Source organism: Protopterus annectens, chromosome 6.part0 (genome assembly GCF_019279795.1).
Source record: "Protopterus annectens isolate FY-2018-M chromosome 6.part0, PAN1.0, whole genome shotgun sequence".
Taxonomy (NCBI): domain Eukaryota; kingdom Metazoa; phylum Chordata; order Ceratodontiformes; family Protopteridae; genus Protopterus; species Protopterus annectens.
Window position 1 is genome coordinate 1,428,857,814 of NC_056737.1, and position 23,892 is coordinate 1,428,881,705.

Sequence of the window (23,892 nt, forward strand, 5' to 3'; positions counted from 1 at the left end):
TGAGACACACACCCTTGCTTAGCTTTGCTTAGCTAAGCTCAACAGGGAGCCTTGGAGCTCTGATGTGCTTACACCAACCATGAGACACCCAATTTTCATGTCTGCTGCTCCTTCTGCTCACACCACTGCCTTATAGCACATACATGGTTAGGTGCAGTTTGGCACTTAGAAACTTTGTGATTCATTAAATTTCCCATTATTTGCATACCCCACTGCCTAAGTCCCTAGTTGCTGCACTACACCAAAGTGTTTCCCCTTAGCAACCATTGTTCCCTGCTATTGTTTTGGAGAGCACTGTGCTTTGGCTGTAAGCAGCTCCCCCCCACCACCACCACCACACACATCTTCCACTTTATCTTATTCCCTTCTGTTAGAAAATAGTATCCATAACTGATCAATAATGTGTGTTTGTTTATTTAAACTATACCACAGTAGCCTACTGATACAAGATTATCCTGGTTTTCCACCTGAGAAATTAAGACAAGACTTACAGTTTCAGAGGAGTCCTTGGTCAATTGTGATTGTTCTTAACACATACTTGTCTTGCTTTGTGATTGTTTCCAGCCCCTCATACAAGAACCTAACAGGGTCTCTACCCGCTTCGCTCCCAACCCTGCCCCCTATTCCCTCCCGCCCCCAATGGTCCCACCTTTATTGCACTCAAACCCCTCCCATCTTTCCAATAGCCAACCACAGCGCTAACCCAACACTACCTCCTCCATATTCCCTCTACTATCACACCTCCTCAACTGACATGTACAGCATACCTTTCCTTTGCTCACTGCATGCACTCTCCTTGCATATCTTACATCCTACCAAAGCTCCATCATTCCCCCACTCAACCACTACCACTGTACTACTACTCACACCACCACCCATGTCTCACCCATACTCAGCTCCCCTCCCACCAGCTCAAGAACCATCCCTATGCACCCCCCACATATTCTACCAACTATATTACTCAAACGTAAAGCATCCCTACAACTTAACATAGTAACCCTCCCACCATACCTATTACCCACAGAGAACAATCATAAAATTTCCCTTATAAACAAACACATTCAAAAACTGAGAAAACTAATAATCTCATGCATATCAAAACTAGCCCTAAGTGGAGACATCCACCCCAACCCTGGCCCTACCATCTCCAACCCCAATCCTCATAATCAGACTAGAAATCACAACTTCTCCCATATTACAGCCAATAGAAAGCCAAGTGACTTCCTTCTACTAAGCCTAAATATTAGAAGTATATCCAACAAAGTCCATGAACTCCATGCCACCATAGACTTATACTCCCCAGATATAGTCGTCCTGACAGAAACCTGGCTAAAACCTCACATTACCAGTGAGCAAATACTCCCTACAGGTTACGGCATACTAAGAGTAGACCGGCTAAACAAAAGGAGGTGGTGTAGCTATAATATTTAAACAACATCTAAACATCCAGATCTTAAAATCATCAGCTCCACAAATAGGCAATGAAGAAATAATATATACCAACCTCAAAATTAACCGTAACAAAACCATCAACATAATTGGATGCTACTTCCCACCTGGCCAAAACATCCCTCCACTAGAAAACCTCCTCAGCTGGTCTACCCACCATCTCCCCCAAGAAACTATCATCTTAGGTGATTTCAATATTGACTGGCAATCCTGTTCTGGCAACAATCCAACCCATCATGTACACCTTCATGGCTTCACCCAACTAGTCCAGTCACCAACAAGGATAAATAAAAACTCCAGCAAGCACTCTACCCTGGATTGGATACTAGTCAGTAAGAACCCCCAGTCATATATAACACGCTGCTTATCAGATAGCCTCAGTGATCACTCCCCAACATTCCTACTTAAAAAATACCTGTACCAAGCTAAACCTGTCATCTGTCGTCAAATACGTAAAAAAAATAAACTTTAACCCACTCACATTCATCTCATCCCTCAAAGAATGCAACTGGCATGCTCTAAAGTACCTCAGTCTAGGTGACGCAGTTGAATCTTTTAATACTACCTTCCTGAGCATCCTTAATTACCATGCCCCCATAAGATTTTCCAGAACCAAAGCACAAACCTCCCCATGGCTACAGAAAACCACTAAGTCAGAAATGAAAAACAGGGATAAAGCCTGGGAGCACTGGCGCAAAACCAAAACCCCCGCAGCTAGACAGAAATTCCTAGAACTACGCAATAGAGTCAAAAAGCTAATAAAACGGGACAAATTCCAATACTACCAGTCTGCCCTAGACTCCTCACAACACAGCCCCAAACAATTCTGGTCCTCCATAAACTCCATCCTCCACCCAGGTAAAGTCAGTACCCTCCTCCTAACATCCCTCACTCCTCAGAAAATATTGCTACCTCATTCAACACACACTTCACCCAAACCATACTATCACTAGCTAAACAACACAACCCCCTCCTCCAACCCACACCTTCAACTAGTAATCTCCCCACTGCCTTCTCTTTTCTCCTGTACCTACCTCCAACATAAAACACTCTTAGCTAACCTTAAACCCACCAAATTAGCAGCAGACAACCTCCCAAGTGAATACCTACAAATCGCAGCTGATGCTCTGGCCTACCCAGTATCCATCTTGATTAACCGATCTCTGTCAGAAAGTTACGTTCCCACATTGTGGAAAGTCTCACATATAATTCCTCCACAAAGCCGGACCCTCTGCAGAACTAACCAATTACCGCCCCATAGCTATTCTCTCTCCACTCTCCAAAATACTAGAGAGATGCATACACTCTCAGGTCTCACACTACCTCCTTACTAACAACCTCCTTTCCAGTACTCAGCATGGTTTCCGACCAAACCATAGCACTACCACTGCCTTACTCTCCTTTACAAACACTATCCTTCAGCATAAAACAATGGCTATCTCTCCTCTGCTACTTTCCTAGATCTATCTAAAGCATTTGACATGGTCCCACACAAACAACTTATCTCTGTCCTCAATAACCTATCCTTCTCACAATCAGTCACCAACTGGTTTCAGAGTTACCTGTCTGACCACCAACAATCCGTTGTATGGCAGAATGACATATCTCCCCAACTACCTGTCTCCATAGGGGTTCCCCAAGGATCCATCCTTGGACCCCTACTTTTCTCTGTTTACACCAATAATCTAGCCTCTGCCACCAAACATGGCACACTCATCCAATACGCAGATGACTCTACCATCATCTGCTCAGCCCAGTCCCTACCGAAACTGCAAAAAGTCACACAGGAAGCCTTTTCCTCTGTTGAAACATGGTTATCCGATGCCCAATTAATACTCAACCCAAACAAAACTAAACTACTCATCTTTCAACCCACCAAACATACTCAAAACAACTCTCACTTTAACATCACAGCAAAAGACAACACCACTATATACCCAACTGAACACACCAAATTGCTAGGAGTGGAAATAGACAATAAACTAAAATTTGACATTCACATATCCATGACCATAAAAAGTCCACAAAAACTAGGAGCATTATACAGAAATAAACAATTTCTCACCAAAGCAGCAAAGATTTCAATAGCAAATTCCCACCTTATCTCCACCCTACTTTATGCTTCTCCAGTATATACCAACCTAAGGCAATGTGATCTAAACAAGCTAGAGACCTGCTACAACAAAATCACAAAATTCGCCACAGGGGCATCCTACCGTAGTCACCACTGTCTCTCACTTGCTGAACTGGGCTGGCTTGAACTCCCTCACCTCCTTCAGTGGTATCAACTCTCACTCAACCACAAACTAGTAAACCATCCACTAAATGTCCCATCCCTCCAGAATCTACTCCAACCCTATCGCACCACCAGACCACTAAGATCCAGCAACAAAAATCACTTGCAGATCGCTAAAGCCAATAACTCTGCTGGTGAAGCACTATTCTCTTGCGCCATAGCCAAATTATGGAACTCACTCCCACCCACAATTACCTCCGTACCATCATGCACCAACTTCAAAACTTTATTAAAAGCGCACCTAAAAACATGCTGGCTATGCCCTTGCAACTCCCACTCTAATATCATCCACCCCATCCAACTACTACCTTTCTTTCACCTCCACTAACTACCTTGATGATAGCAAGCTCAGATGCTCATAAGCCTAGTACTTATTATACAGCAGGAACTTCTCATTGTTACATTTGTTAATGCCTGTTATGTACTTCACAGATAAAGATTCTAGTTGTCTACTGATGTACTATGTTCTTCATCTGTAAATATGTTGTAAGTAATTTCTATGTTAAATTGTTAATCACTATGTAATCCAATGTAACTACTGTCTGTTTATTTTACTGTGGAGCTTTTCTCCCCGGGCCTCCGCTGAAAATGGACCCACGTCCAGTCGGACACTCCCAGTCAACAAATTTAAATAAATAAAATAAATAAATAAAAAATTGTTTTGATTCTGCATGTCATAGACTACAATGGGAAAATGCAGATTTCACTTAAAATTGTGTTTTCATATTTTTTTTTTTATTTTTGGCACAATCCCATTTGAGCGCCACTGCCCTATGCTTAAACGTCCGAGATTGGCCAAAAAAAAAAAACTTTTATTTTTAGAAAAATTAAACAGTTTTGCATGCCAATGGATTTAATTTTTGCAGAAATGTATTCGGCTAGTAGCCAAATACATTTCTGCAACTAACACTATTCTTGCACAGATCCTTGCCTGCTTTCTGAATCACTAATTCACCTCATTTGTATGGTTTTCACTAGCAAATGAGGTAATTAGCATTATGCAGTGGTGTCCGTGCAGGAATAGTGAAGGCAGGCTCATGCATGTCAAAACAATAGTTTACTGGATAGCTTGGCAGCCATATTCCATGCAGGGACAGATACACTGTTCCTGCATGGAGATTTCACGTCATTGAATCTTGGGGAAAATGTTTGAAACTGCGATATATTGATAAAAAAGTACTCAAAATGCTTACAAAGATACTTGAAATAAATTCCAAATTGCATAAAGTTATAAAAAAGGGAGAACAACCACATTTGTTTGCTATGTGCTTCTTTTTCATATTAACTAAAGCCATTTGAAATAAGTGTGCAAATTGTTGGCAAGTGTGTGCAGTATTGCAGTATAGTTATTTCAGAAAATACAGTCATTTCAAAGGCATTGTCATGCAGTTGAATATTTTTCAAGTAACTGGTGTGTGCTGAATATAATTATAAAGGGCATTTTGTTGGCATGGCAGAAGGATTTTTCAGACGTGGTCCACCTGTGTTTGATAACAATGTTGCTGAAAATTCGAGAGTGTTTGAGCAGGAGTACAATTTGTTTTCTCTGCTAAAGATGCATGTCCAAAGGCATTTATTCTGATTAATCTAGCTTGTTCAGAAACCATTGAAGGGAAGCGTTCATTTGTGTATGACTGCCATGGTACCAGCTGAAACGTGGGAAGACCCCGAGTGCTTTAAATGTAAATTTAGAGAAATGTGTAACCTCCAAATGAATATTACAATGGAAAGGTACATATTTTACACAAGAGATCAAAAGCCTGGTGAAATGTTTGCACTATATATAACTGTTATGAGAAACAAGGTATAAACGTGCAAATTTGTGATCTAAGAGATGAGTTGATAAAAGACAGGCTTGTATGTGTTATTAAAAATGATGCAGTGAGAAAGATTTTACTTTGAGACAGTGATTTAACTTTGAACAAGGTCATATAGATTTGTCAGATACATGAACTCACAGAAAAGCACACATATATGCCTCCAAATGAGAAAAAAAACATGCTTGCAGTGCTTTCAGTGCTAATGTTGATAGTATGCAGCATGAGGTTAAATGATACAGGCCTAAGGGCATGGTCACTTCAGTAAAACCTAGAACAGCTACAGTAAAACCCAGGGCACACTCAGTAAAGCAGAGCAGTAATGCAACAAAACCTGTGACAAGCCTCATAGTCAACTGTCGTAATTGTGAAGGTAGCCATAAGCCCAAGTGAGAGAAGTGTTTAGCTTTTGGTCAGCAGTGCCACACATTTAAAAAGTAGAATCATTTCAAAAGACTCTTTAAATCAAAAGGGGCACATCCAAAAAGGTAAGTTGATGAACTAGAAATCTGCAACCCTAATTTTTATGTTGATGGTGGGTCTTTGCTTGGTAAAACAGTCGATGCAGTAGATTTGTGGACAAAGAAGGAAATATTTTGTACTGTTCTGATTAATGGGAGACCTGAAGAGCTCAAGGTTGATACTGGTTCAAAGTGGAATGTCATGTCAGCAGAAATGTTTGCCAAAGAAAAGCTTGTGAGAAACTTGATCTGACAAAGTGCATGAAACTTGTTGCTTATGGTGGTGAAGAAATTCAAACCAATGGAACAGTAGAACTTTTATTTCATTCTGCTGGGAACAGCTGTGACTTGCAATTTTACATAGTCAAACGACATGTGCAGTCATTCTAGGCCTCAGAGACAGTTTGAAAATAGGACTGCTTTCATTTAATGGTGAAGTCCACCATGTAAGCACACATAACAATTAAAATTTCACACAAACTATTTTTCCTGACTATGCTGATATGTTTGAAGAGAAGTTAGGCAAACTCCCAGTTGTGTACTCCATGAAGATAGACCACAAAGTAATCCCAGTTATCAGACCAGCACAGAAAGTTCCAGTAGCTTGCAAGGCAGAGTCAAAGCTGAGCTAGGCAGAATGGTGCGTCTAAATGTAATTTGTCCAGTAGCAGAACCAACTGAATGGGTATCTTCCATGGTGGTACCACATAAGAAAAGCTCAGATGATATTAGAATATGTATTGATCCAAGAGATTTGAACAAAGCACTAAAACAACCTCCTCATCCAATGTGTACAGTTGAATAAGTTACTGCTCTTATACCAAATGCCACAGTTTTTTTTCTGTTTTAGATGCAAACGGTTCATTTTGGCAAATTTTACTTGACCAGAAATCTTCAGTGCTAACCACTTTCAGTACACTATTTGGAAGGTACAGATTTTTGTGAATGCCATTTAGAGTAAATTCTGCCAGTGAAGTCTTTCAATGTGCAATGGAACAAAATTTTTCTGGCTATCCATGTGCTGTTATAGTAGATGATATTCTTGTAGGAGGCAATGGCAAAGTTGAACCTCAGGAAAGGTATTCACTGTGCTCATGGAGTGAATCTTAAGCTGAATCCTCAGAAATGCAAATTCAAGCTGCAAGAAGTTACTTATGTGGGTCATTTGTTTACCATTTCAGGCTTACAACCAGAACCGTCCAAGCACCCTGCAATACTTGAGATGCCAGCTCCAGACAATGTCACATCCATACAATGTTTTCTTGGCATGGTCAACTATTTGAGTTAATTCCAGATTTGAGTGAGCTTTCTAAGAGAGTTGAAATGAAAAGATGTAACCTGATCCTTGGTGGAGCAACACAAAAGACCATTCAATGTCTTGAAACAGAAAATTGCCAGTCCACCCACCTTAAGATATTATGATGTCAACAAACCAGTAACTCTTTCCTGTGATGCTTTAAAGTTTGGTTGTGGTGCATTCATTCTTCAGGAGGGAAGACCAGTAGCCTGTACGTCCAGAACTCTAACCCAAACTGAGATACAGTATGCTCAAACAGAAAAAGAGCTCATGGCAAATGTGTTTGTATTTTCGAAGTCCCGTGACTGCATTTATGGCTGACCTATTCAAACAAGACTGACCACCAACCTTTGGTTACTATTTTGAAAAAGCCAATGCACACAGTTCCTGCAAGATTGTAATGCATGATATTAAAACTGCAAAACTACAATTTCCACTTGGTTTACACAAAAGGCAATCTTTTGTATGTTGCTTATACTTTATGCAGATCACCCAGAAAAAAACACTGAACAGCATGAAAATGAGAAACCTGATTTTGAAGTTATGGAAGTGAGAATTTTTTTTTCAACCATCATGATGAGCTTAGAACTTGCACAGCTGCAGATCCAGTTCTTCAGAAGCTCAACCACTTTATCAGTCAAGGATGCTTGTCAAAGCAATCTTGTTTACAACTAGATGTACAGCAGTATTTTACTTACAGAGACGAGATTTTGATGGAAGATGGCATTGTGATGAAAGGTCCAAAAGTGAAATCCTTGGAACAAAAGGATATTAAAATCTTGAATTATGGCCACCCAGGAATTGATTCTACCAAAAGAAGGGCAAGAGGACTCGTATTTTGGCCTTCAATGTCAAAAGATATTAAGAAGGAACTCTCAGCTTGTTTTGTTTGCAAGAGTACTAAACCACATCAACAAAAAGAACCACTTCAGCCAAGCCAGATTCCTGAACTACCTTGGCCAACAGTAGCTACAGATAGTTTCAAATGGAATTATCAACATTACTTGGTGTTGGTAGACTCTTATTCAAATTGGTTACATATTGACCTACTTCCTTATCTCATGTCCAGCACTGTCATTACAAAGTTGAAGAGACATTTTTCTGTCCATGGTAGTCTGCACAAAGTCATTTCTGACAATGCTGCATAGTTTACGAATCAGCAGTTCAAAACATTTGCTGAAAAGTGGGATTTTGTTCATGTTACTAGCAGTCCTGAATACCCACCATTGAATGGCCTGGCTGAATGTGCAGTTCAAATTGCAAAACAGCTGTTGGAGAAATCTAAACAAGATAAATACTGATGTTTTCTTAATCTGCTTAATCTCAGATACAATCCTCACAACATTTTACTTGGTTCACCTGCTCAGAGATTGATGTCGAGACAAACCAGAACCATACTACCAATCAGTAAGGATTTGTTGACTCCCGGTGTTAAAGACAGCAAAGCAGTAAAAGCTCAACTCCTAAAGAAGTGTTTGTCACAAACATCCTACTATGACAAAATCATCAAGCCTCTGAATCCATTAATAGAAGGGGAGATAGTGAGGATGCAGACAGCAAAAGATTTGATCAAATAGGACTTATGAAACATTTGTGAGAGGAACCAAGATCATACATCATTGAGCCACAAGGGATGGAATTTAGGAAGAATTGGAAACATTTACTACTGGTGTCTGAGCCAGTATTATACTATCTTGCCTGTAATTCTCAGAGTGATTTGTCCAGTGTCCCTGTTCCAGAGAACATTTGATCATCTGTTCCTGTTCCTGAGAGTATCGCTCAAAACCCTGAAGAAGAACATTACCCAGTGACTGTCCCTGTTGCTAAACCTAGTTCTGATTATTACATTATGAGGTCAGGTCATATCTCAACACCTAATCTCAAATACACAGGAACCTGGACATGATTGTTATTGTTTGTATATGTCTGTATAATTTGCATGCTCATCCAATTGTCATTTTCATTTGCATGACAGAATAGTCAAAGAGGGAAGATGTAGATCAGAGTGTGTGTTGTCCCTTTATGAGCCATTCCAGTCAATGGGCATGAGCATATAAGTACTGAACACATGCAAGCAAAAGTGCCATTTTGATTGAGCAGCCGTAGAGGGAGCATTTATGTGTGTAGCAGTCAATCAGTTAGTTCATTTAAGTTTTATGTTCCAGTCATCCATCCTGATGTGTTTGTGTGTAATAAATGACTTAAACACCCGAGCTTCATTGTCTTATTTGAATACACAAGATGAGTGACACCAGTCACCATAATGTAGCTGAACTTGTTTTGCAAAAACTGTATCCATAGTAAAGTATTCCAGTTTGATTCACATAAATGCGTTAGTCTTGCAAAGACAGAATAATGGCTGCTTACCTGGAGCACCTGAGAGCAGGGTCAATCACTTTTCGACCCCAGGTAGTCTCATATCTAACTTTAATTGGGAGCATCTCAAATGTCTGATTTTCATAAAAATATCAGGCACAATAATGTATTTCAACTTCATTTCACAAAAAAAAAAATTAGCCACAATATAGTAATCTTACTTACTTCACTCAGATACTTTAGTCGTACAAAGCCAGAATAATTATTGTTTACCTGGAGAAAATAATAGCAGGGTCTGCCACTTTTTATATCAGACAGACCCTGTTTAGCAGTTATACCCAATTTGTTGACTAGTAAGTACCTAAAATGCTTGAGTGTGATACATATAAAAATGACTACAGTAATGCATTTCATCTTTATCTCAGAAAACTGTAGTCATGGTAAAGTATTGCAATTTGCTTCATACAAATGCACTCTAGTTATGCAAAGCTATAATAATTAATGACTGCATGGAGCAAAATATAGCAGATTCAGCAATTCTTCATTCACAGACAACTTCCATGCTCTTTGGTTGGCCGAATTCACTTCAGATGCCTGATTGTGATTTAAAGATAATAACGACAGTAAAGTGTTTCAACTTTATTTACAGAAGCAGCCACAGAAAGTATTGTGTTCATGCAAATGTATTATGTCTGTATTCCACAACAGTGAGTGCTTACTTGGATCAAAACCGTATCAGGTTAGTTATATTTTGTATACAGACATCCCTGAAAAAAACTGTCAGGCAAATTATTTTTGAGGAACCCAGGTCTGCAGAATACTAAACCACACTTGCAAGAATATTCAAATTTTAAGTTAAAACAAGATTAAGTGCTTATATATGATTTGATCGTGATTATTACCAGTAAGTGTCAACACTGAAGTGGCACTAAAAGAACAATGTTTTAGGAGTAAAGGAACCTAAGAACAACACTAGGTAAGTGACCACAAGGACTATAAGATGTCTAATCATATACACCTTTATGTAGCCACTCTTAAAAAATTGTGCCTGCATTTTTAAGCACTTAATAATGCTTACTTTGCTTATGGATCATGAATGCACATGGCAATCCTGATGTAAATTTGTGTCTACCCAACCAACCAATCATCAAGACTAGCCTTAAAGGTATTCAAAGAAGTACTTTAACCAGTAGTGGTAACCTATTCCACAGGCTGAGAATTCATTGAGTAAGGACCCTATCTCTCCATGAGTATTGTTTAACGGTGTAAGATTTAAGTCTGTAGTGTAAGTGTTTCAAGAGATACTGGTTTTGCAAAGAAAAAGAAGGTCAAATAGGATTGTGCCATCAATGGTTTGAAAAGAGAGATGCAGGTCATCTTGAAGCAGTTTGTAGGCTACCAAGTATACTGAGAGATGTATTAACCTATCAAGCTATTTGAAATATTTAATGGGTTTGATTTTCTTGGCAATGTATCTTAGTTGACTTTCTAGTTGAGTGATATGCTTCAAATTATACATACCAAAGGGGGCACTGTATTCAAAAATATGCCTGATAAGGCAAAAGTACAGTGAAAGGATGACTTATTTGTATCTTGAAGATAATCTTTTGCAAATTAATGGGGCAAGACAGAATATTTCCTGACTGTGGTGGAAATATGATGCTCAAATGAGAGATAATTGATCACATAGGTAGCTAGGTCTCATATGACCATGTCTGTCTGAAGAGGATTACATTTAAAACATATGAGATGAAAACAGCTTTTTTGGCTGAATGCTACTACACTGCACTTTTTTCATTTAACACTGTGTGTCTATATTAAAGAGCACCAGTAAGGGCTAGAATATCAAAGGATGAGGGGATAATAGTGCCCAGCTTGGTCAGCCACACTTATGGGACCTTTGGTCTGGGTGGTTGCAAAAATAAATGCTAAACAGAAGAAGGCCAACCATTGCTGTCCGTGGAACCTCACTAATTATAATTTTATGTTTCAGAGAGATTACCAGCAGCTTTTACAACTTGGGATCTCCTGACAGCTAACATGGGTGTCAGCACAGGAAATAGTGTCAAAAGCCTTGGGCATATTAAGATAAGCAGTGTGCACTAAGTGGTCACTTTCCACATCCTCTGTAACCTTTACAAAGAAGCTCAGCAAGTCCAGGAAACATAAACTACCCCTCACAAACCCAAACTGATTGGGATCTAGATCAGATAAGTTGCCTGTGTCTGTATAAATGACATTTGCTGTGATACGCTTTATGGTTCGAGTGTAAAGCTAAAAAGTTGGTTTTGTACACATTCAGCATTGTTAGTAACAGTTCCTGTCTGTCTGAGTATAGAATGGTTTAAAGCAGCCAACAATATGACTGCATTCTACAGACATTTTTTAATGTATTTTATTAATTACTTTACTACTTCCTTAGTAATCAATGGGATATTTTGGTTTTGTACACATTCAGCATTGTTAGTAACAGTTCCTGTCTGTCTGAGTACAGAATGGTTTAAAGCAGCCAACAATATGACTGCATTCTACAGACATTTTTTAATTTATTTTATTAATTACTTTACTATTCCTTAGTAATCAATGGGATATATTGCAGTAAAGTACTTTCATTAATCTTCAAGTTGTGACCATTATGGGGACAAAGAAATAGGCAGGAAAAGGAGTACCCCAGTAAAATACATTTGTCAGTAACTGATTAACATCTGTACTGCTTGAGGAAGTTGTATGATAAGGTCAGAAATGCACCCTGAGATTGTGCTCATTGTTAATGAGCTAAACATAATCTGACATCTAGAAAAAAGTGGTATTTATGTTATTTCATGATTAAAATTTAAATGAGTTTGTAATTATTGATTTATAGACCTATGAATTGTTGATTATTTCATAATCTGCAAACACACAGACCTACTTAGCATGAATCTGAGCGTGTGGGTTATAAGGCAGAAAAGCTTCACTGAGGTGTTTCTTGTGTGTGTGTGTGTGTGTGTGTGTGTGTGTGTGTGTGTGTGTGTGTGTGTGTGTGTGTGTGTGTGTGTGTGTGTGTGTGTGTGTGTGGCCTTTTTATGTATGGGAAATTCCCTCTTTAAATTTCAATTCAATGTATTTTTTCTTTGTTAGCCACTTTGGAAACTGAAGGCAACAATTGCTTATATGTTTACAGAGTTGTATGAGAAAAGCAAGTTACCTTATATTTTCATGATTCATTTTCAGGATGTAGGGAAAACCTAGGGACCTAGGGTTATGAGACAAATCATCTTGGCATGTATTCAGCATGAATCAATCACTAATCCTTTGTAGCTGAATTTTTTTCGCAGCTTGCATAATGAACATTGTCTAGCAAGTTTAGGACACTGTTTACTAGTTGCTTTCAATGAAGAGCACATTGTTATGAAGACAAAACACTTGTTTAAAGAGATCATTGTTCTTTTCACTTACCACTTAGAAGTAAAAGAGTATAATCACCCCGTATAAAATTCCCATCTGAAAAGGAGCAAGAACAGGTGTAGATGCTTTCATGCCATGCTGCAGCATTATTAATAACGTACTGAAATACAGGCTTAGTGGAAGATCTTGTTGTCTGTAGTGCCATGAACTCATCCTTACATAATTCACAGTCCAGAAATGTATAGGTACTGCTGCTGCACTCAATTGTCACTGTAGTTTCAAGGGGAGTCACATGCTGCATGATTATTTGAATATCCAAATCTTCTACAAAAATAAACATTAAAAAAGTTAAGGAAATAAAACAACAGTGACTGTTATAGAATGTTAGTGCATATTAGCATCTTACAAGGAGATACCAGGTTTTCATTTTAAATTTTAGAACAGTAACATTTCCAGAAAATAAATACATTTTAATCTTGAAAACTGAGCAAACCTGTTGCAAGTCAGAGAAAGGACTTCAAAATATATTGGGTAACTCTTAGCAGTGAATGCATAGGCCATCGTCAGTGAAGAATTTTGGCATCAGTGAGGTACGAAGATCTTGGATTGGGATAGTTAGTGTAATGAATAACACAGTGCAGCTTTTAAGGCCCCTTAAAGCTAAACAGGCATTCAGGTTTCATGTCATGCTATCATGTTTTTCTTCTGCCGTGACAGAAAACTTCTTGTATGCTTACTACTGTCATAAGTGCCTGTGTTCTGTCTGGCCATTGCTGAAAGTGAACTAAGCCCGGTAAAAATGTTACAGTCAGCACTTCAGAGGCTGGTATAAGCTTACAGACTAAAGCATACCAAGCCTATACTAAAGGTTCATAGGTTCATATGTTCATACTAGGCTATCTGCCCTAGGGCATTTATAAGCCTAGCCAGAATGTGTTTGGCTTTCGCCACCCATTTTAAATTTATTTTGCTATGCCCTTTTTCGAGGTTAGTATACTGTGCCTCTGTCTAACAGTGACACAGAAGTGATACCTGGGGTAAACCTACGATCTCCCATCCACTCATCAAGATTCCTCTTGAAGAGAGTCAATGAGGGACTCTGCCTAACCTGGACTGGGATTTTATTCCAGAGTGAAGGGAGCCTCTGGGTTATGAATCTGTCCCTCCAGCATGTCCTATTTATTTCAGTGCTGAGGTTCAAGACTCTCGAGCGCGTAGCTTGATGGGATTTGGATTTTCTGAGGTGCAGCATGTCAATTAATTCCGGGTTGGACATGGCTTTATATGTCAGGCACAGATCGCCTCTGAACAGGCGGTATGCCACTAAGTAGAGCTGGAGTTTCTTTAACCGGGCAACATATGGCATCTGTTTGAGCCCTTTGATCCTCTTGGTGAGGTACTTTTGGGGTCTTTCCAGTTGCTGCAGGTGTCTGGTAAGGTACATCCCAAAAGGGGCATTGTACTCAATTATGGGCCTGATGAGGGATGAGTAAAGAGGCACGATGACCTCCCCTGATCTAGATGTGAATCCCTTCATGATTAGGTGGGCTATATAAAATGTTTTTCTAACCACTTTGGCCACGTGGTTGTCAAATGGGAGATTGCTATCAACTTGGGTCCCCAGGTCCCTAATTACTTCTTCTGTACTTAATGGATTACCACCTATGTGGTAATTTGTGGGCACTTTGTTTTGCCAAAGGGATGACTATACACTTTTAGCATTTAGCTTGAGGCCATGGCTCTGGCACCAGTTGTCTGTTTCTATGAGGCCCTTTTGGAGGATGCTTGTGTCGGCTGGAGAGTCGATTATGGTGCCCAGTTTGCAGTCATCTGTGAACTTGGTTAGCCACAGTCCTTCCATGTTGGCCTGTACCTCCGAGAAATATATACCGAACAAGAGAGGTCCCAGGACTGAGCCTTGTGGGACACCACTTGTAACTGGTTTGGAGTCTGACATGGCTCCAGCAATTCTAACCATGTGGGTTCTGTCCTTGAGCCAGTTTGCAATCCATCTAGTGACATAGGGGTTTATATTTAAGCTGGTGAGCTTATCTATAATGCCCGAGTGGGGTATTGTATCAAAGGCTTTTGCGAGGTCCAGGTAGGCTGTGTGGACCACCTTCCCTCGTCAATGGCCTTGGTGACTGTTTCAAAGAAATCAACCAGGTTTAAGAGGCAGGATCTGCCCTTAACAAAGCCGAACTGGGTAGGATCCAGTGTCTGTAGGTCCCCAATATCTTTATTTATGAAGTCCATGATGATCCTTTCCATAGCTTTGCAGACCAAGCTAGTCAGGCTTATGGGGCGATAGTTTCCAGGATCTGTTGAGGCACCACCTTTATGGAGAGGGACCACTGTTGCTGCATGCCACTCTTTGGGCACATATCCTGTAGTAAGGCTGAGATTGAACAGTAGTTTTATGTTTGGGTTTAGCTCTTCTTGGAGTTCATGTAGGGCGCCCGGGACACCGTCTGGTCCCATTGATGCTGTGTTTTTTGCTTTGGAGAGGGCGGCTCTTACCTGAGCATCTGAGATGTCAGGGGGACAGAACTCTGCTGGGATAGATATTTGCCCTTTTGGTGGGGAGGGGGGGGGAGTTTGCGCTGAACCTGTCAGCTAGGATGTTGGCAATGTCTGTGGGTTCGGTGTATTTTTTGTCATTTTGGACTAATTCTGAGCATATCTGGGAATTCCCACCCAGGTTCCTAACATAACTAAAGAAAGCCTTGTGATTATCCTTAGTGTCCTGTGCAATTTTTCTCTTGAAGCTGACCTTAGACGATTTTATGAGTGCCCGTAGTTTTTTGCTAACACTGATCAGTGATGCCTTCCCTTTTTGGGATTTTGCTCCATCATTTAGTAGCTTCCTCCTTCTATTGTATAGTTTGTTTATGGCTGGGGTCCACCAGACAGGACGTCTGCCTTTGGAGGATTGGGTCTTGGTTTTATTTGGGATCGCATGATCCATGCATTCCTAAAGGTGTTCATAGAATGCGTTTATAAAGGATTCTGCGGTCTGGGCCATATGTTCCACAGGCCCGGGGGCTTTGAAGGATTCCACCTCAGTTTTGAGGAGTGTGAAATTTGCTTTAGAGAAGTTTTTCACTGTGGTTTTCTGGGCAGGGGGTGGGGTCGGGATGTGAATATCCAGTGACATTAGTTTATGGTCTGATCTTACCAGTGAGGGATACACTTCTGGTCTGATGCATAGAGTCCCCATGTTGGTGATGATCAGGTCCAGTATGTTTTCCCCTCTTGTGGGAGTGGTAAAAAGTTGTTCCATAGCATTTGAGTTTATAAATTCTAGGAACCTTTGGGCTAGGGTGTTGGAGCTAGAGTAATGCTCCCACTCTATGTTTGGGTAGTTGAAGTCACCCAATATAATGGTGTTTGGAGAGACCTTCATATTTTCCAGTGTTCTCAGGAAGGCCGAGTGGGGTTCCTGGGTTTGGGAGGGTGGTCTGTAGCAGGCTATAAAATGGAAGGCAGTTTTACCCACTGTTAGTTGCACATGGATAGTCTCTGATGCTTCGTGCTTTGCCACCAACCTGGAGGTGTGGGTATCTTTGATGAATATCGATACTCCCCCTCCTTTTGTGGTTCGGTCCAGGTTTTGGGGCCGAAAAGCATGGTATGAGGTATAACCTGGTAGTGCTGGGGTGCTCTCGAGACCCCTGAACCAGGTTTCTGTTACTGCACAGATATCGATGTTCTCCATGCTAAGTAGAGTTTCGAGTGCATGCATCTTGAGGTTTAGACTTCTGGCGTTGAGTAGCATTACTCTTAGTTTCTTATCCTTTGTGATACCTATGGAGGTGGGTTTGTCTTTTGAGCCTTGCCTAAAAATGGCACTATGGGGGTAGCAAGAGCCTTTGCCAATATCCGAAAGCCCAGGGGTGACAGGTGCAAGCCGTCCCTAGTGAAGCATCGTGGCTTGTTGAGCATATCATCCCAAGCTGACAGGCATTGGATCCCCTTTGAATGACACCAGTACTTAAGCCAATTGTTGAAATTGATCATTTTGTCTTCATATTGTGGCATCATTCTTGGTGAGGGTAAGATGCTACTCAAGGTCAGGGTCATACCGGCCTGGGCTACATGCTCAGAGAGCTCCTGTATGTCTCTTTTCATGTAGTCCAGGGAGGTACGTCTCAGGTCATTCACACCAGCATGGACAATGACTGAGTCATATTTGTACTTGCCTTGGAGTGACCTGAGTGCTTGTGTTATGTGGCGGATCCTAGCGCCCGACAGGCTGCTTACCATAAACCCAGTAACAATGTGACAGTCAGCACTTCACAGGGTGGTATAAGCTTGCAGACTAAAGAATACCAAGCCTATACAAAGCCCAGTAATAATGTGACAGTCAGCACATCAGAAGGTGGTATAAGCTTACAGAAAATAGAATACCAAGCCTATACTAAGCTCAGTAACAATGTTGCAGACAGCACTTTAGAGGTTGGTATAAGCTTATAGACTATAGAATGGCAACCTATACTAAGCCCACTAACAATGTTACAGTCAGCACTTTGGAGGTTGGTATAAGCTTACAGGCTATAGACTACCAAACCTATACTAAGCCCAGTAGCACTTCAGAGGTTGGTATAAGCGTATAGACTATAGAATACCAAGCCTATACTAAGCCTAGTAACAATGTTACAGTCAGCACTTCAGAAGGTGGTATAAGCTTACAGACTATAGAATACCAAGCCTATACTAAGCCCAGTAACAATCTTACAGTCAGCACTTCAGAGGGTCATATAAGCTCACATACTATAGAATACCAGGCATATACTAAGCCCAGTAACAATGTTACAGTCAGCACTTCAGAGGTTGGTATAAGCTTATAGACTATAGAATACCAAGCCTATACTAAGCCCAGTAACAATGTTATAGTCAGTACTTCAGAGGGTGGTATAGGCTTACAGACTATAGAATGCCAAGCCTATATTTATGCTGCTTAGAAAAACAAGAGAAAGCAAATTGAAAAACTGGAATGCGACAGCTCTACATGTGATACCTCCCCAGCCTTATCATAATGGACACAAGGTACTTAACACAAGGTAAAGATGAACAAAAAAAACTGAGCTAGCCATTGTTAATTCTGTTACCAAAAGGAATAACTTGGCAATTGTCTGTCCTTCGGAGGGATGCATGGCACTCATAAGCACTGCATCATTAAAACAAATTTATTCAAATAGTTTTAATATTGCATTAAATGCAAAATTTAGTACCGCATGGGGGATGAGAGCTGTCATTTATGTTGTTCACTCATTTACAAACAGAAACATCTGATATCATCAAAAATTGCTCCTTAGCATCACTCATCACTATAGGTGTTGTGTATATATGCATAGGCATAATCAAAATGAACTAACAATCAACAAATTGGCGGCCCAAACACTGAAAAAAAATACTAAAACTCAAAATATTGACAGAAACAAAGCATGCTACAAGAAAGCAAGTACATCCAAATCAAGTGTTTTGGAAGAGGAGCAACCCCTGTGTACCCCTCATGTGGAGAGCTGCACCTCCCATTCCCCCTACTGTTTATATATGCAAACTCTAAGATCACTCAGTACTGGAGAAAGGGCAATTCCCTCTGCTACTACAAACATGATTTTGTGTTTTATATATATATATATATATATATATATATATATATATATATATATATATACACACACACACACACACACACACACACACACACACACACACACACACACACACACACACACACAAACACACACACACAGACACATATGGGTTCCCTATATTTTGCCAAATGTCCATTTGTTCGACCAATGTAAGGATAGTGTTTTATATCAAACCTGCTTTTGATAGCTGTACAGTCAAAATGTCAAGAGAATGTTTCATAGAGAAAGGTGAGTAGAGTTGTAGGAGGTGAAAGTGTTTGTGCATATTTGTTAGAGCTTTAGGGTTAGGGTTGGGGGAAGGCTAGAGGTTAGGTTTTGCTTGTTTGTGTGCGAGTGTGTGTCTTTTAGGGATTAGGGTCAGATAAGGGCATAAATCTAGTGGTGTTAATGTGTGTGTGTTTGTGTGTGTCGTGTGCAGTGTCAGTGTTATGGGAAGGTTTTTATTAAGCTAAGATGTATGGTTATGGTTGAGGGAAGGAGCACCATTTTTTATTTTTTTTTATTTATTTTATTTTACATTTGTTAACCGGGCTAGTCCAACTGGATATATTTGCATTTTCAGTAGAGGCCCAGGGAGAAAAGCTCCAGTAGTAACAAACAGAAATTAAAATTAAAAATCAATGTTGTTACATAGTAAATGAAAGGATTTCATTAAAAAAAAATACAAGAAGTCATAATAAAATAAAGTAGGTATTTACACTAGTAAAAGTGACAAAAAGTATAGGATAAATTATTATACAGTATGATTCATGAGGACTTTCAGAACATCAAACAGGATAGACTACACCAGTATGTTGAATTGTGTTCACCAGTTACAGTCCTGCTTCCAAGGAGTGTGCATTAAAGTTTTGGTAAATTTAGTAGGAGGAGGAAATATCAGTAGTGAAAGCAGAAGGTTAGTCAGGGTTGCTGCAGGGGCATGGTCATTACCCATTACTACAGTGGTGCGGGAAATGGCATAATGGGTGCTAATCATAATCTTAAAACTGCCACTTCCCCTTTCTCTAACCCAACACCTTACCTTAATAAATGCCTCCCTTTCAATGTTCGTAAATTTGAAATCTCCTGCAGTTGACCCATAGACATTTTGGTAATGACGGACGGTAGTAAAGTCTGTCAACAACCATTATCCACAAAAACCACTATTATCTGACAGGGTATACTGCAAAATAGAGTTGTACTTCAAAAATTAGAATACACATTTGGTAGAAAAGTTTGTGTGGTGTGAAAAACTGAGAATCCACAAATGAGTAAATGATCATTTGTGTCAATCTAATTTAGGTGAATTAATATTTTCTGTAGTTTAAGTAAGAACTTCCAGGAAAATAGATGCTTGACAGCAAGGCTTGTGAAGATGTGTAAGACTGTGCTATATCAGTTAGTATATATGTGCATATGTTCACAGTTTTTTGAAAAGAATAAGGTTCTTTCAATCTTCCCTATAAATCTATTTAACAAGTAAACTTCCTTATATATCTAATATACATCAACAGCTATGAATCCTTAAATGGTGGATACATAAACTGACATTCACCTTCTCAATCCTCAACAAAATACTACCAATAATGACTCAAAGCACAGATATTCACCAGTTTGCCATGCATAGTCTCACCATACAATACCAACCCCACACTTTATGTCTTCAACTACTTCTGCTGTCTGTGGACATTCTTGTAAACTCGGGATCTAAATGAGTACTATTCACAAATCTGAACATCTGTAGCATATATAACAAAAGGGCTCAATTGAAAGGATGGATAAAACCACACAACCGCTTGATCTTATCATTTACTGAATCCCGGTGAAGATGTATGCCTTACACCCCCCCTTCCGATCACACAAAATTACATAGAATTTTATAATAACTGACCTGATACCAGACCTGATGGAGCTAAACCTTGAATAAAACAGACAGAAGCTTAAACACAGTCCTCATCAACAACACAGCTACTTCTGACATAGATCCTAATTGCACTATTATCCTAACTGCCATAACAGGACAAACAAAAAATCTTTGTCACTACTTTATACATGTCTTCAACATCCAGTACCACAGAACTAAAAATATTTTGGATATGATCAACACTGTAACACATTATAATAAGTTAATAATCTTGGACAACTTCAAACTTGACTTCCAAGGTCCTCTAAAATCTAAACTTCAGCTTCTAGTCCTACTTAGAAATTTGTCCCATCTGGTCAAACAGGAAACAAAATGCCTATCTCCTACCAAAAACCTACACTTATAGACATAATATTTTCAAAGGTCCTGGATAAATGCTGGACAGTCCACATTCACTCTCAGTTTACTAAAAGACCACTTCCCATTGCTGTCTCTCTGGAAACCTAAGATCTAATATCCCACCTCCCAAATACTTAACTTGCAGAACAGTTTCTAATAGCTCAGAGGAGGATCTCCATGCAGACCATCATGTCAGAGGCAACATTCCCCTCTCATGCCCAGCACACAGAACAGTATGTATTCACTCAATAACAGATGGCAGAAGGGCTATAAAGCATCCTGGTTAACTGTGCAAATCACACTGTTTTTAAGGAGTGGGGACATGGCCTGGAAAGAGTGGAAACAAGACAACAGCAATACAGACAAATATTCTTAGTTGTATCTGATGAAACTTGCAAGAATTGGCACTAATAAAACTAGGTCAGCCCACTGTAGGAACTTGCATCAAACCCAGATAGCAATCCAAAACAAGTCTGGCACTCAATAAATACTTTGTTTAACCCTAACACCTTCAGCCCCCAAAAAGTCACACAGAGAATTTACCTAAAGCAAATATTAGGTGGAGCAGGCACAGCATTTCTAACCCACCAAGCAGCTCTACCACCACATTCAATCATGTTCACTTTTCCATACACAACCAACCATTTCACACTTACCTGGACTACCCAAAATTTTACATTACAGCCATTACTAAAAATAGAGAACTGATGGAAGAACTTGTTAAGATTCCTTCAAATGATAAAGCTCACTTTTCCAAATTGCACCCACTTTTACACAGACTAGGTAAGGATTTAATAGCAGCACCAATTGTCCACAAACTTAACCTCTCACTAAGTACCAGAATTAGTCCTTGACCTTTTTTACAATGTCCTCAATCAGTTAACTCCTTAAAAACCTAAAAATGTCACCCAATTATGTTAACCGCCTGGGTATACTAAACTTAGACATGACCGTATAACTAAGAAGGGGTGGGGTGTAGCGGTACTATTCAAATCCATGCTAAATGTTACCTTAGACCCCACTCAACCACCCCAGATCAATAAAGCTGAAATACTTTGCACCAAGCTCCATATCAGCAAAAACAAATGTATAAATATTGTATGTTTGTATATTCCGCAAGGGAATAATATTAACATGCTAGAGGATTCCCTCCAGTGGTTATCTGATAACTACCTGCAGGAAACCATAGTACTCAGAGATGTTAACATCGACTGGAACACCTGCTCCTCACAATCTCCCACCACCCATCTAAACCTGTATGGGTTCACACAGGTCATATCCAACCCCACCAGATTGGGTAAACGTAATCAAAAAGAAAGTACACTTGACTGGATATTAATCAATAGCCACCCCCAAATGTATACATCAGGGACCATGACTGACGACCTCAGTGATCACTTTCTCACCTTCATTTGTAAGAACAAATCTCATAACCTCCACCAGCCCACTTATAGAACCATACGAAATAATAAAAACTTTAACCTCAAAAAATTTCAGGATGAAATTAAATCATGCAACTGGTCTCCCCTAAAGCACCTGGCCCTTGATGAAGCGACTGCATACTTTAACAATAAATTCCTCTCCATCCTTAATTTCCATGCACCTACTCGTTCCAATAGGACTAACGCTAATGTTGCCCCATGACTATCTAAAAAAAACAAATTAAAAATCATAATCAGGAATAAAATCATGGGCTACCTGGCGCACCACAAAAACTCCTATAGATCAAATCAAATTTTGGAATTTAAGAAATGAGACTAAAAGATCTATCTTACTGGACAAAAAAAAAATATTACTTTAATCTCCAGCAAGGCAACCAAAATACTCCTCAAACATTCTAGGCAGGCATAAACAAACTACTACACCCAGGGCAAACCACCACTCCACCCCCCTCAGCCTCTACCAGAGGATGTTGCTGACACCTTTAATAGTTTCTTTACATTAACTATCCAAGCACTAGCTAGCCAGCTACCCTTGAACTCCACTAATATTCTGGATACCTGCCTCAGAACCCAGTCCTACTTTCGCTTCCAACCTGTCTCCACATCTTTGATTCATAATCTGATAAAAAAACTCAAACCTACCACCCTAGCCACCAACCTTCTCCCTGCTGATTATTTACAAAAAGCCACAGATTCTATAGCATTCCCCATTTCCATTCTAATACCTCTCCATAAAGGTGGTAACTCTACTGAATTATCTAATTATAGACCCATAGCTATCTTGTCACCACTGGCAAAAATCATAGAAAAGTGCATCCAAAAACAACGTCTGTACTCCCTAATCCAGAACAAGCTACTGGCTAAATCTCAGCATGGCTTTAGACCATACCACAGTACCACCACAGCCCTCCTCTCCTTCACTAATTATATAAACCATAAGAGAAACAATAACAAGTTATCCTCAGCCCTTTTTTTGGATCTCTCTAAAGCTTTTGATATGGTTAACCACCATCTACTTATCCACACCCTGGAAAAAATGTCCCTAGGTTATCACTCCCTTCAATGGTTCTAGTCCTATCTCCACGATAGACAACAAGCCGTAATATGGCAGAACCATTTATCCAGCCTCTTACCCAACACCCTAGGTGTCCCCCAGGGGTCTATTCTGGGACCACTACTGTTTTCCATATTTATTAATGATCTCCATGCCATCATCCCAAATGCTAATTGCATTCAGTATGCAGACGACTCCTTGTTGATCTCCACTGGTACCTCCCAGGCTGAACTACAGTCATGTACTCAGTGTACTTTCAACCTAATTGAAAATTGGCTTGCCGACCAATGTCTTATTCTAAATCCCAACAAAACAAAGCTACTACTTTTCTTCCCTGCCCAAAAATCCCCAATGATATCTTTCTCCATTAAGTCTAACAATGGCACCATAATCTCTCCAGATGTGCACACGAAACTCCTTGGGGTAATTGTTGACAACAACCTTAAATTTGATGCTCACATTAACAAAACA

General features: G+C 39.8%; 1 protein-coding gene across 1 annotated transcript in view; it reads right to left on the reverse strand.

The window, feature by feature from the left end:
• The window catches only part of LOC122803987, a 1,320,195-nt gene extending 1,306,401 nt beyond the window's left edge, over positions 1-13,794 (reverse strand). Inside the window, exons 1-2 of the mRNA XM_044073667.1 lie at positions 13,761-13,794; positions 13,075-13,347 (exon numbers count right to left, since the gene is read on the reverse strand). Coding sequence (XP_043929602.1) covers positions 13,075-13,347; positions 13,761-13,794 — 307 coding nt within the window. The remainder of the gene's footprint in view (positions 1-13,074; positions 13,348-13,760) is intronic.
• Positions 13,795-23,892: the final 10,098 nt, after the last annotated feature.